The sequence below is a fragment of the Gavialis gangeticus genome, unplaced genomic scaffold, assembly GCF_001723915.1.
Source record: "Gavialis gangeticus isolate Ggan-Ray unplaced genomic scaffold, GavGan_comp1, whole genome shotgun sequence".
In the NCBI taxonomy this organism is placed as follows: domain Eukaryota; kingdom Metazoa; phylum Chordata; order Crocodylia; family Gavialidae; genus Gavialis; species Gavialis gangeticus.
The window spans coordinates 11,667,939-11,682,138 of NW_017729018.1; the positions used below are offsets into that span (position 1 = coordinate 11,667,939).

General features: G+C 63.7%; 1 protein-coding gene across 4 annotated transcripts in view; it reads left to right on the forward strand.

Annotated features, from left to right (window-relative positions):
- PALM (paralemmin) overlaps nt 1-14,181 on the forward strand; it is a 58,226-nt gene extending 44,045 nt beyond the window's left edge. The window contains exons 3-9 of one of the 4 annotated variants that reach the window (XM_019513508.1): nt 1,932-2,012; nt 2,519-2,649; nt 7,780-7,906; nt 8,318-8,339; nt 8,739-8,798; nt 10,660-10,791; nt 13,526-14,181. In XM_019513508.1, coding sequence (XP_019369053.1) covers nt 1,932-2,012; nt 2,519-2,649; nt 7,780-7,906; nt 8,318-8,339; nt 8,739-8,798; nt 10,660-10,791; nt 13,526-14,136 — 1,164 coding nt within the window. In that variant the 3' untranslated portion in view covers nt 14,137-14,181. Of the gene's footprint in view, nt 1-1,931; nt 2,013-2,518; nt 2,650-7,779; nt 7,907-8,317; nt 8,340-8,735; nt 8,799-10,659; nt 10,792-13,525 lie in introns of all 4 variants that reach the window. The other 3 variants (XM_019513507.1, XM_019513510.1, XM_019513509.1) reach the window with 3 other exon arrangements.
- Nucleotides 14,182-14,200: the final 19 nt, after the last annotated feature.

Genomic DNA, 14,200 nt, shown 5'->3' on the forward strand with positions numbered 1-14,200 from the left:
CTCAGAGAAAGGGGAGGGATGTTCCCACACTTGCGGGAAGCCGGGAATTGCGTCCAGCTCTCCCCCGGCGGCGTTTCGGAGCTGCCCATCACCCCTGCCTTGAGACTGCTGCACTTCATACTGGCTTCCAGCCACCACCCCGGGATGCTCAGGACTCACAGGGTCCCAGATGTGCCTGGGGGGGCTGGAAGCAGCTCAGGGCCAGCAAGCAAGGGACCTGGGGGCATTGCCGTGGCAGTCACTGGGGCTGGGCCTGGCTGCATTGCATCTTCAAGGAAAATGCCCGGCCTGGCAAGGAGGAGTCTTTGCTCTCGGTGCACAGGGAGGACACAATAGCAGCCTTGATGGCATCCCACGGAGAGTACCTGGCTCCCTCCCACCCTCCCCCCAGCTTGTCTCCCCTCTCCCACCACTCCTGCCTTGCTGCCTGCCACGTCACTCAGCATCGATCGTGGGCCAAGCAGCCTATCGATCTCCTGGCAGAGGCCTGTGCAGGGAGGGGGGCGCTCAGCTGTGCTTCCAGGCCCTTGGGCGGCTGTCTCCGTGGCTGGGGAGGCGGGGAGCTGGGCCCTGCAGACGTGGGACTCTCACGCACGAGCTCCAGGAATGTCTTAGCCTGATGCCTGTGGGCAGCCCAGGGTCCAGGGATCCATAGCCCAAATGCTCTGCCTGGTGTAGGAAAAAGGGGCCTGGGGGGTCAGTGGTGGGCAAATCCCCTCCCCCAAGGAGCTCTGCAGGGCTGGGAAGGGTGGTGGGGCGAGGTGGTTGTGTGCAAAGGATGGGAAGGCAGGAGAAAGGGGCAGTGCCATGGACCGGGGCAGAAGTTGCGCTGTCCAGCCCCCTTGATTTGCAGAGATGCAGCACTGGTGTGTGCGGGTGTGCACGCCAGGGTGCACGGTGGAGCGGGTGCAATTGTGCAACTCTAGCATGGCACTTTCACTGCTGCTCCGCGATGTCTGGGTATCGTGCTGTGTGTGTGCAGGGCTGAGGCCCGGGATGGCTGTCAGGCGCCGGGTGTGAAATCCTCCAGCACTTTGTCCCTGTACGTCCAGGTGTTGGGCATCATGTGACAGTTGTGTTGTGTTTGTCGAGCGTGGTGCGTGCAAGCGTGTCACACAGTGCCACGATGGTACATGGCTCGTCTGTGTTGCCAGGCATGGTGTTGTTGCCATGTGCATCGTGCAAGTGTGCGCACAACGGCTGTTGTGTGTTGCCTGTAGCTTTGCACCGTTGCAGACCCACCCCCCTGTGTGTGTAGCAGTTGTGCCTCGCGTGGGTGTCATGGCTGTGATGCCTGGTGTGCTCTGCACTGTTGTGTATCATCACAGCTGCAGCATCTGGATGGGATAAAAATGCAGAGCAGCTTGGGGCGGGGTGGGCAGGGGGGCTAAGGGAGGGCAGCAAGAGGCCAATAAGGAGGAGAGGCCAAGGGGAAGACTGGTGGGAGCTGCCTGAGCACTCCAGGCCGAAAGGAGATGGAGAGAGACACAGGGAAGGGCACCTCCATCCACCCCAGCCCAGCCCAGCCAGGGAGGGCTTCCTGAGCAACCTGCCCCGGCTCAACAGGCTTCGGGCCAGGTTCTCAGTGGGTACAACCCCCTTGGCCCTAACATTGCCCCTGCTGAGGAAGCAGAGTCCCCCGTATAAATGTTGGTGGGTGTTTGGGAATGGTCAAGAGCTTTGGGGACCCAGCCTGGCTGTGGGAGACCTTAGCAAGGGCCCCAAACCTGCGAGACACCTGGGGTGTTCTGAGATCACTCTGAGCCAAAGCATGTGACAGGGTGCAAGGGTCTGCTCCCCTGGCTTTGCAGCTCCCGCCGGCTGTCACGAGGGCTGTTGAAAGGTGCAGCTCCCCTCTGCTGCTGTCATCGAGGCCTTGCTGTGCTCAGAAATGGACCCTTTACTTGCTCCCTCTCCCCTTGCGCCTTCAGGAGAAGCGGAAACGTCAGACAGAGATCGAGAATAAAAGGCGCCAGCTCGAGGACGACAGACGCCAGCTTCAGCATCTCAAGGTAGCAGCTCTGCCCTGGGCCTGGTCGGGACTCGGGCTGCAAAATGGGGCCAGATGGAGAACTGCGACCCTCCGGTGTCTAACTCCGCTAAACCTGGTGGGAGTGAGGTGCCGGCGGGGGAAGCGAGCACCTAAATCCCTTTGCCTCGGGTTCTACCTGGGCCACGCCTGGCGGGTGCACGGATCGTACTAGGTGGTCCTGGGATCAATCTTATGGCACAAAGGCCCTGAAGATCACTGCCCAGATGCTGCCCAGAGCCAGTCCCCTGCAGCAGAGACATGTCCCTGCTGTAGCAGTCCTCCGGGTCCCCGTTGCCTCGCCACCGCCCCTGCCGAAACAGCTCCTCCCAGGGTCAGGGTACCTCTAAAGCAGCCTTCCCCCTCCCCTCCCATTGGGAGACCCCTTCCAGGTGGATCCCCGGTGCTGCCCTGAGTGCTCCCCTTGGTGTCCCTCAAGTCCTGGCAGAAATGTGACCCCCATTTCTCCATGCTCCCAACTCCCCCCAGTCCAAGGCCCTGCGGGAGAGATGGCTGCTGGAAGGCACCCCCTCGTCTGCCTCCGAAGAGGACGAGGCCATGAAGAAGCAGATGCAGGAGGATGAGGCGAAGACCAGGGAGCTTGAGGAAACCATCCAGAGGTAACGGCGAAGGCGCGGGACGATGTCAGCCCGGGAGGGGGGCTGCGAAGGGCTGGCAGGGGAAAGAGGGAGCAGGGCAGTAGTGAATGGAGGCACAGGGGCAGCACTGCTTTACACCAGCAGCCTCGCGTGTCCCTTCTCCGCCCTCCACCCGCTCCACATTTCTATCCCGGGTGATGCCCGAAGCCCACGGGCTGGAGCCGAGCAGGTCGGCCAGACGAGGGTGCGTTCTCCAGGCGCGATGGGACGTGCTGCAGGGCTGGGCTGGCTTCTCCTACAGGAGGGGCTGGGCCCGATGATCTGTAAGGTCCTTTCCAGCCCGTAACAACTAGGAAGCCACGAGAGCTCCGACTCGCCGCCCCGGCCGGCCCCGTGTTTGGAGCAGGCGCCCGGGTGTCAGGACGCCCAGCTTCTCCTCCTGCCGTCATGGACGAGCGCTGTCCAAGTGGTAGAAAAGGTGTTCAGGAGAGGCAGGACACCTGAGTTCCCATTTCTGGGGGTGGGGGTCTCATGGTTATAGCAGTGCCAGGGGGATCTAGGACTCCCGGGTCCTGTCCCTGCCCCGGCCCCCCGTTGCAAACGGAGCCGTGCCCCATGCAAGGTTTATACCAGGACCTGGGAGATCCCCTGCCTTGAGGTGCTCGCTGTCACGTATCCAGACACCTGCTTCACCTGGGCTTGGCCAGAGCAGGGACAGCGGCTCGCAGGGGCAGCTCCCCCCATGCCAGCCGCTGTACTCCCACTTCCCAAGCTGGAGCGTGTCCTGCTGCGTTGCAACCAGGCCGGGGGCGGGAGGAAACGCCGCGCACAACGGCCCCGGGCTTGGAGGAGCTGGCGGAGGAGAGAGGAGACAACCTGGGGCCGTATTGGGGAATGCAGCGGGCCCGAGGGCCCGGTTCCCTGCACTGCCTCCCATGCTGGACGGCACCGACAGCCCCCCACGCTATGGCCCCCCTGCCCAGGTTGCCGAGACACTGTTGGGAAGATCCCTCCTTCTAGGCAGCGATAACACTGAGCGCCGGGAGCTGGCTAGAGCATCTCCAGCCACTACTAGGATTTCCCTTTCTGATGGTGAATTCCCCCCCAGCACCATTTCAGAAGACCACGTGTTTCTCTGGCAAGGTGGCATCCCCTTCCTCAAGTGCAAGCGGCAGTCCTGAGCATGCCGTGCCCAGCAGATCCCAGCTAGGGCCATTAGGAGTTGGCCTTATTTAAAGTGAAAATCCAATAGCGACTGCGAGAGGAGAGGAGAGGAGAGGAGCGGCGGGGAGAGGGGGGCTGTGCATCCATCAGCCTGTAATGCTGCCCGGGGTGGTGGAGAGGCACGTCTGAACACAGATGGATCTGCTCCCTAATGGCATTTAGGCCTTTATAGTGCTGGAGGCAGCAGGAGCTTTCCCAGCCAGGCGCACAACTTTGGGAAGGGGCCGTGGGGAGCGGGCAAGCCTCCTGAATAACCCCAAGGAGCAGACGGATGGTAACGTGGGCCGTGAGACCGACCCTGCCCATCTCCAGTTCCTGCGCTGTTGGGCCCGATGCTCGTCTCGCGGCCTAGGGGCTCTGCCAACTCACCCCCAAAAAAGCACGGGGAGTGGGTACCTCTCCCCCCACATCGCCCTGTTGCTGCCTTTCCCTTCTCCTCCCATGCGGATTCGGATCTCGGAGGATGCGCAGAAGCTGCTTCTCTTTGTATCCCCTGTGGGACCATGTACACGTCACGCGTGGCCTCCTCTGTTGTGCGGGCTATTACCCAGGGTGGAATACAACCCCGGATGGGACCCGTAATGCCCTCCTTCCAAACCCCGGGAAATCTCCTTTCCTCCCTGCTACCATTTTGATACCTGTGGGTGGCATGTGGGTGCGTGGGAAATTGTACAGCCAATGAAAGGGCACCATGTGTGCACTCCGATTGGCTCGCTCTCCATCAGATCTCATAGACGTGTATCGATTTTTGTTCTTCCACCCCCAACACGTGGCCGTCCCCAGCCAGTCCTGCATCCTCACCTGTCTCGGTGCACGTGTGGCCTTGGATTCGGTGGCCTTGGGCGATCGGGAAGGGGGGAAGAAGCCGCAGCGGCTGTGGGAGGCATCTGGGGAGTGTGTCTCCTTCTATCCCAGGAGGCTCAGAGGAGTTAGGCCAGAAGGAGAGACTTTTGCCCTCTCTTCCCAGCCTCCTTCACATTCATTTCAGTGCCAAAAAGCAGTGGGGGGAAGGCAGCCGGGAAGCCGCCGCGCTAATAGAGGTATCCCAGCAGCCAACCGCCGCAGGAAGCATGCCATAAATCACCCTCTGTGCCCATTAATTACAGCGCCTCGGTGCAGATATGGGTCAGATCCGAAGGGGCCCTTTGTGTCACTTTAATGGCCCCGTGAATTCTTCTGAGCCTGGAAGGGGAAAAGCGGCTTGTTAAAGATAAAGGAGACAGGGCATAAACATCTGCTGAAGAGGGGGGTTGTCAGGGGGAAAGCAAGGCGTTTTCCGGGCTGGCTTCTGGGGTCACTGGCAGGGGTGTAAATCCAGAGGGATCCCAGGGATGTCAGCGGGTTTCTCTTTGCTTTGCAAAGGCAATCTGGAAGCATTTAAAAGCCCCCCTCCCCTTGGAGATGGTGGGTAACTGGGACTTGCTAGGGCGAGAGGGACAGCTTTGCAAGAGGATTGTTGCAGCTTTATGGGGGAAAGTTCCCCGCGTGGTTTGCAGCCTTTAACCCGGCGAGCTGACTTGGCTGCAGCCTGGGGACGTCCATGGGATTCTTTCCATTCGCTCCAACTCGACTGCGGCCAAGCGGCGCGGTGGGGCCCCGGGGCTTGCCCGCCGTCCGTGTTGTTTCGGGAGCATCCCGGGGGTGGACGCTTTGCTCAGTCGCCCCGTGAAGAATCCCAGGTTTCGTGTCGAAAAAAAGAGGCGGTTTCTAGCCCTTTCAGCCACGGCGACAACCTTGAAAGAGCCACTGAAGCCAGGAGGCAAAGATCAGGCCATGGTGGTTGTCTTAAATGTCACTCTTTCTGTGCCCCTGCTGTGACTTGCCGGGGGGGCGAGTCCCACCTGCTTTGAGGCTGGCGGTGGGAGATTTGGGCTGGGGCTGCCTGCTTTCATGGCACACGGGTTTGGGGAGCCGGCGAGCCGCGGGCGGGGGTGATTCGCTGTCCTGCCTTTGCTAGGAGCTGCCATCGAGACTAATGCCAGCTCCGGGCATTTCCATGGAGATGTTTCTAGTTGGGTGAGGCTCGGTGCCGGGAAGAGTTCAGGGAGCTGTTGCCTGGAGATGGTCGGGTTGAGTTGGAGACTTTGCCGGGCGTTTTTCCACCCAGGGGTGGGGTAAGGCAATGGAGTGGGACTGTGGAGAGCCGGGGCTGTCTTCCCAGCTCCGCTACCACCTGCCTGCGCGACCGAGGGCAAGTCACATAACGTCTCGGTCAGTCGCATGGGTCTTGCAGTATTAGTGAGCTCCTGGAGTCCCGGGATTGCATCGACGTGATCCGTGCCTGAGGTGCTACCAAACCCGGGAGGCTCCCAGCGCCCTCTGCTCTGCCCCCCCTAGCGAATGCCCCTCTCCCATAGCCGAGCCGCGCGGGCCGACTCTGCCTCTCCCTCCCCTCCGTCTCCCGCTGGCTCCCACGGAGCCAAAACCGGCCGAGCCGCCCAGCTCAGGTGGCCCTTTTCCAAACCAGGGTGGTATTTTGTGTCCTGTTTTTTTGTCTCATTTTTTTTAAGCGGCAGGAGATGCTGTTGTCCTGGCGACAGCGGCGGGAGGACGGTAAGTGCCGCAGTGGGGGGGGGGGTGCAAAGCCTTCGAATACCTTGTTGGGACAGAGGGTCCCAATCCTGCGAGGGGATCAGAAGCCAGTGGATCCCTAGCGGGCAGGAGGATCTGCCTCCCTGCTCTCTTTGCAGTCCCACCTGGGAGCCCGGGCTCTCAGGAGAGGCCTGGGACAGTGCCTCGCCAGCCCCTGCCCTGGGGAAGCGCCGTCGCACTATTCCAGGGCTCTGCAGGTGGCGAGAGCCTCGTTGGTGCCCGTGGCAGGCGCGTGTCGTCCCCTCGTCATGCCAAGTGTCTGGTGAAGGGGCTGGCAGATGCAACCCCCCCCGGGCCAGTGGAAACAGGGGAGGAACAAAGGCCGCCAGCCTCCACGCACGAGGCTCACGGCGACGTGCGCTCACCTGTGCACAGGGAGCGCCTGCTTTTCACGAGTGCCGCGTGCCGGGGTCGCGGGGACCAGGGCTCGGACCGCTCTCCCTCCGGGCGTGCATCTGGCAAGCACTGAGATGCAGGCTTGGGCTTCGCGGGGCTGCGCTCTCGCATGGGCCAGGGTCTAAACTGCCCGGATGCTGTGGTCCTTTTGGAAGGATCCCCGTGCAGAGAAAAAGCAGCAGCTCAGGGATCCAGAACCAGGGGCCGGCTCCGTGCCCCATCGGGGGCTGGACCCCAGGGCCCTGAGCCAGCCCGCTGAGCGCGGGGCCCGCGGAGCAGCTCATCCTGCTCCCCCCAACCTTGCAGCCGTCCTGGGGTCATATGAGTTACAAACCTTTTGGACCCTCTCTCGTGCTGTGCCCCCCTGCCAGCCAGCACGCGGGCACCTGGCGCCGAGGGACTGGCTTTGTTCGAATCATCCTCATCCTCCCTGTGCTCCCTGCCTCGCAGCCGTGCCAGGTCCTGGGCGCCGGGCCGGATCCTTCTCCCCCTTGCACCGTGGAGGAGGCTGCTGTGCAGTGCAGGAAGCCCTGAATGGGCTCAGACTAGGGGTCCCCCAGCGGCAGGGGCTGAGTGTTGGGGTGTGTAGGAGAGACGAGGGACGGGCAGAGGATGCCCGTGGGACTTGGGCACTGCCGGCCTCCCCCCGCGAGCTCAAGCCACAGCTGCCCAGGTAACCCAGAGCTGGCTGCAAGGGCTGAGAGTCCCCGACTGGGCTGTTCCCTGCCCGAGCTACCCTGAGAGTCAGCGGGGTGCTGGGGACGTCACCCTCCTCTCTCGGTCGGGCCAGGGCTGTGTCTTCATGGGCACACCTTGCTGGTTTTCACCATGCCACATGCTCCAGCATCTCTTCCATGGGCTCCACAGGCCTCGGGGCCTCTGGCTGGTATCAGGGGCTGCCTGTTCCCCTTGGCTCACAGCCCTGACCCCCCCTTCCAGGCTAGAGAAGGAGCTGGAAATCCTGGAGAACGGGGAATCGGTGCCTTGCACCAAAGACAGCCTGGCAGAGGGGACCGCCGCCTCGGCTCCGGCTCCAGAGGAGAAGATTGAGGAGAAGGCGCAAAAGGTCAGGAGGGGATAGGGATGGGGCTGGGCCGCACTGACCTGCCTGTGTCTCCTCCGCGGCCCCTGGGGAGCAAAGCTGCGGGGTCTCCAGGCGGCGAGTGGGAGGGGGCGTCTCTCTTGAGGCAGCGCCTGCCATGCAAGGACGCACCGGGAAACCCTTCAGTGCAAGTGGGAGTGCAGCTCGAAATCCAGTCTGTCCACCTCCAGGCTGCAGGGAGGCAACGGGGCATTTGTGATGGCCCCTGGGCACGCATGCAAACCCACTCGGACACGGGGAAGCAAGCGGCCGCACCGGTCGTCCTGATCAGAGGCCTCTTAAGCAGCCAGGGGATCCTGTGCCTGGGCTGCATTGGGGGATGTACGGGGGGGCTCCTTGGTTACCTGGCCCTAACCTCTCCGTTGTATCTTGCAGACTCCAGTGGCTGCTGTCAAAGGTAAGTCCTTCCTCACCTTGTCCCTGGGGTCTTCCTAGCCCGACCCGTCAGCTCCCTGGGGTCCCTGCACCCAGGAGGCGTGGGGCACCGCCGGGTCCCGTTTTCTGCCCAGCCGCAGCACCAGGGCGGCATCGGCCTCTGAGTGCTGGGCAGGGTGGACGGATGAGGTTCCCCCTGCTCTTGGCTCCTTCAGACAGCAAATGTCCTCCTTGTCCTGGGTGAGCCCAGCTCTGTAAATGCCCCGGGCCTTGATGTGTTGGAGCTGCTGCCTGGAGCCAGGTGCTGGGGGCATTTCTGGGGAGCAGCTGGGGGTGGAGATGGTGGGGGCTGGGAACAGGACCCCCCCTCCCCACTGCCTGGCTCAAGAGCTGATTCCTGTTGCTTTTCTCTCCCCAGCAGAGAAGAAAGTCTCCAACAGCCCCATGAAGGCCATGGAGGGCACGGACATGATGAAGGCAGGTATGTCGTCCCTCCTCCCGCTTCGCTGCCCGCCAGCTCGGGGGGCAGAGGGGGCTGGGGGGAGCAAGTTGCAGCAAAGCCAAGCGCTCCGAGTGCAGGTGCCTGTCGGTGTGAGCTGGGGCATGGGGGGCAGCTCGTCCAGCTGGGAGACTGGATTGGGCTCCCAATACAGCGCCGTGCACTTGTACGTGGAGCCAGCCCGTGGAGGGACCAGAGCAGGGCTGAACCAGATCTGGTGCCTCCAAAGCCCGGTGTACACAGGACTTGGGTGTTTCTCGTCTCTGGGGTCCTGCCCGGAGGAGCGCCGGGTGGGGGTGTCCATCAGGCTGGGGCTCCCACGGGGTTGCCTCTCTCGGGGCATCGGGCAGGAAGGCAGCAGCGGTGCAATGGGCGCAGCAGCCCCACCACCCTACGCGGGGTGGGCGCGGAGCCACGTGCTCTGACCCAGCTCCTCGGCTGTGAATTTGGGTGCTCCGCACCCCAGTCTATGCCCAGTGGGGCCAGGCCATGCGGAGTGGGCACCGACCTCATCCAAACGCCCGTGCCAGCCACTTCATCGTGGGTGTAGGAGAGCTGTCATGCCCATGAGCTCTGCCTGGGGACTTGGGCACCATCAGTGGAGCCACCTGGGCAGCCCTTGCTTTTGCGAAGCCGGGTAGCTTATTAACCATAAACTGGGTGCGCTGCATTTACAGTCGCTTCACGTTGGGCGCGATGCGTGCGGCTTGCCCCGGGGGGAGCGCGTTATTTATGCCATCTCAGCTGCGTTTTCCGGCTTTTCCCTTCTCTCTCGCTTGGAGGCACGCTGCGGGTGCTTGCGTATGGACAGAAACCACCTTCTTCTTCCTTTCCCCTTCAGTTCCTCCCTCTTCCTCCTGCTTTGTGCAGCTTGGTGGCCCCAAGGAAGGGGCACGGGTCCCTAGCATGGCTGGCCTAACCCCTCACGCGGCCCCGTGGCCTCGCTGCGCAGAACAGGCCGTGCGGCTAACCCGGGGGCAGCTTGCAAGCTCCAGGCACCACGGCCCCGGGGTCGTTATCTCTGCAGGGTGCTGTATGGAAGGGGTGAGGCATGAGGCTGGGGGGGTAGAGATGCCTCCTTGCTGGATTTGCTTTAGCTAGGTGAGTACGGACCACGTCTGAGGGCTGGGGTAGGCTGCATCTCCGCCTGGGGGTCTCCCAGAGAGGGGTGCTCTGTGGGGTCTCAATGACCCCCAGAGCCCAGAGGACCGGGGAGGGTTTGCGTGGGGAAATGAGTCCAGAGTCGGAGCATGCTGGAGCATGCTGGAGGGAGGGCACTGGGTCCCCCCGTGGGGACCCGTCTGTGATTCTCCACCGCCCCGGCCCAGCGTGGTCTCCAGTCCTGCATGCAGCAGGGGCATGAGGCACCCCTCGCACTCACGGGAGCCGTGGGAGCATCGCAGGGAGCAAGAGAGACCAGGCCTTGCTCTGGAGGCCCCCTCCTTGCTGCTTCTCCCACCGCCAGCAGGCTCGGTACTAAGCAAGCCCCCTCGGACCTGGCTCAGGGGCTCACTGGGCTGGCAGGGTCCGATCCTGCTTGCACAGCCGGGGTCGGAGGGCTGCAACTTAGTCTTGGCAGTCGGCAGGGCTAGGGAGCTAGGGACCATGCAAGCAGCGGCCGAAGGCTGCTGGCAGGTAACACGCACCCCGCCGGGACAGGGCGCCGCCGGGCGTTCACGCCTCCTGGCTGGACTGCGCACCGCCACGCCTGCCCGTGACACCCCTGCCCCCCCGCTCTGCTCCATCTCGCACCCTCCTGCCCCTGCTAAGCTTCCTGCTTCGGAGCCCGGCTGCGGCGGGGAGGTGGGTGCAGTTAACGCTCACTGTCCTGTTTGTATCCCAGCCATGTACTCGGTGGAGATCACAGTGGAGAAGGACCGAGTCACTGGGGAGACCAAGGTCTTATCCAGCACCACCCTGCTCCCCAAGGATCATTGCCTGCAGGGGGTCAAGGTGTACGAGGATGAGCTGAAAGGTACGGGCCTGTCACTGCCCCCCCTGCCCACTGCCCCGGCTGCCTGGAGGCTCGGATGGAGGCGCAGGAAGCAGGCAGGGCCCGATGGCAGCAGGTGGGCAGCGAGGGCGCCCTGGGGCCGTCCGCCTTCCCGGCGGCTGGCGGCTCCCGAGCTGGCAGCCGTGCCTGTGCCGTGGCTCCCTGCCCCCTCGTGCCGGAGGCTGCCCGTGGTCCTTGGAGGCTGCAAAGAGATGGACGATGCCTGCAGCCAGAGTCTGGAGCAGCTGCGGGGGTGCTGGACTGCGAGTCCGGAGACCTGGGCTCTGGCCAAGTCTCTGCCATGTGACTGCCGTGTTTCCGTGGGCAGGCTGCTTTCCCGGTGTCTCCAGGCAGGGAGACGGGATCATGCTTCGCGCAGTGCCCTTGGAAAATGGATGGCTGGGGAAGGGGGGTGGGACCCGGCTCCCCAAATGCCGTCTGCTCCGATCTCCCCCTGCCCCCACGCCGTGGGCTGATGGAACAAAGCGCCGTGGCCCGGCGGGCGCTGGAGACGTGCGGATGGCTAGGTACCACCCAAGTGTAACAGGAGGGATCGGAGTGACCTCGGCTCCTTCCCCTCCCCTGCCAGGTGTCTGCAGCGCAGCGAAGAGCAGGGCGGCATGAAGGAATGGCTTCCCCTGGTCAAATCCTGCAGGCTTTGCCCAGGCCACAGGGCCGGGGGTCTGGCTGAGAAGCAAACACGGCTGAATTACCCAGGACCTTTAGTCGCGATGGGCGGCCTGAATGGCACTAGTCAAGGGTGTGATGTGAGCCAGGGGGGTGCTGCTGCCCCCACCAGACCCCTCTGCCCGTCTAGACGGGGTCGGAGTAGGGTTTGCACGGGGCAGGAGCCATGCACGGGGCATCGGCATAGCCCTGGCTCTAGCAGCGGTGCGTGCTCCTCGCCGTGTTTTGCCCCTGCTCCGCTGGCGTAGGCCCTGGGCACCGATAGCAGCTACCGTGCTCACCCCACAGCATGCAGACCGGCTGGGCCTGGCAGGGAGAGCGCGGTGACCCAGCCCAAAGCGCAGCGCTGGCCAGCGGACTAGGAGTGCCACCCTGTGGCAGCCTGTGCCGATGCCAGGGGTGCCTCTGCAGCCGGCCGGCACCAATTCTGTGCGTCGCCCCTGAGCTCAGCAAGCCAGGTTCCTATCTGGAGGGGTCACTTGTTAGGAGAACCCCAGGCAAGCGACCCCATTGCAAGGGGGGTGGACAGGGCAGCAAATCCAGGAGCGCGGAGACTGGCTGCCTCTTGGAGGGCATCGAAAGCTGCCTGAGCCCAGGGGATGCTCATCTCTCCTCCTAGGGTGCTCAGCACTGGGTCTCCATCCTGCACGTGCCCTTCTTGTTGCACCCAGGCCGGACTCGCCGCAGTCCTGCACCCCCTGCAGAGTGGTGGAGGCAGGATTGCAGCCGCCCCCCCAGCCCCGCAGCAGCACGGCAGGGAGTTTGCAAGGGCTGGTTGACCAGAGGCAGGCTCTCCCGGGAGGCCGCGTTCACCTTGACTGGCCTGATTTTTGCCTCTGTCCTATTGATCCTCGCCTGCTGCTGTGGGCGTGGGCAGAGCCCCGCGGGCCAAAGCTGCTCCCAGCGAGTCCCATTGGCTTCAGCAGCTTGCACCCAGCCCTGCAAAGAGCATGGAGAACGGCGCTGAAGTCAAGGGGGGGGCTCACAACCTGGGGGCCAGACCGGTGCTTGGCACACCCGGCCCATGCTGCCATGTCTTCTGGTCCGTGGGGCTCCCAGATGCACCGGGGACCCAGGGGTGGGGTGAGTGCAGTGGGGCCTGCTGCCAAAACCCAGGGCCCTGCTGGGGTATGTGTCGGGGGTGGGGAGGTGAGCGCCGGATGTGTTAACCCCCGTCCTGTCCTGTCCCCCCCACTACACCCTGCTGCTGAGCGTGGCTCTGGCTCCAGCCCACCAGGAGCCCTGCAGTCTGGATCTGGCCCTGGGGGGCCAAAGGCATGACACCCCTGAGCTATACTCGCTCTCCAGGCGGTGGATCTCGCTCTTATTACATGGCTCCTGGTCCTCTGGGGAGTTATTAGATCCACAGGCCCGGTGCCAGAGAGGAAAGTCGACGGCCCTAATGGGCAGCTGGAAAAATAGTTTGTAGCTGTGGGTGATACTGGGGCTGGCGGTCATCACGGGGCTGGCTACGGCTTGTCAGAGCTCATCTCCCGGGTCCAGCCAGGTCCAGAGATGTGTTTTTAATCCCCCGTGGTGTGAGGAGCCAGCTGGGGTCATTGGCACCGTCTGGCATCAGATCCAATGGGCTGCTCCAGAGATGGTGGGAGCTCAGACCCGAAGGAGCGGGCAGGCGGGGGCCAGGCAGAGCCACCAGACCGAGGTGGATTTGCTGATCACGGCAGCCAGCCCTGCACTCTCTGACCTGGCCCTTGGCTTGCCCCCGACGGCCTGGTCTCCGGCTGTGCCCACAGGGTCACACGTGCCAGCTCCAGCTGTGCGGCCACGCCGGCATCCTTGGGAATGGGAGCTGCCTCTGCCTGGTGCTTTGAGCAGCCTCATTAGCACTGCCGATGAGCCCAGCCCCATGCTAGTTAGCCGGCTACAGGCTAATTAGCCTGCCCACGGCCGCACAGCGCTGGGGTGGTAACTGCTCACTCTTTCCCATCCTGAACCCTTCCCTCGACCGGTCCGGCCCCCGGCTTCCCCCCACCCTCGGCCCTCACTGTCCTCTCCGTCTCCCCCGCAGTGGTCCACGCCGTCCGCATGGAAGACGGAGCCCTGGAGAACGGCGTCCACCTGCTCAGCTCCTCGGAGGTGGACGACCTCATCCACAAGGCCGACGAGGTGACCTTGAGCGAGGCCTCCGAGCGGGACTCCAAGGTCAAAGAGGCCCCGAAGGCGGGTGGGGAGAGCCACCCGCCCAGCCAGGCGCCCACGCCCCGGAAGGAGATCACGGGCGTGCAGGCCAAGCCGGTGGAGAGCCCCAAGCTCCTGGCCTCCGGGGACGGCGCCGAGCCCAGCAAGGAGCAGCCGGTGACGATGATCTTCATGGGCTACCAGAACGTGGAGGACGAGAACGAGACCAAGAAGGTGCTGGGCCTGGAGGGCACCATCAAAGCCGAGCTGGTGGTGATCGAAGACGCGGAGAACAAGCCGGCGCCAGCCGCGGACTCCGTGGCCAAGAACCACGGCCCGCCCAACGGCAGCGCGGTGGCGCCCGTCACCACCGCCCCCCTGCCAGCCAAGGAGGATGCCCAGGCCGGGGAGAAACCAGAGCCCAATGCCACCGATGCCAAGGCGGCAGAGCAGGACCTAGACATGAAGAAGCACCGTTGCAAGTGCTGCACACTGATGTGAGACCCCCCTCAGCCCTCCTCCCCACCAGCTCGTCGGAGCGGCGCCCACCCCTCCCCTGCCCCGT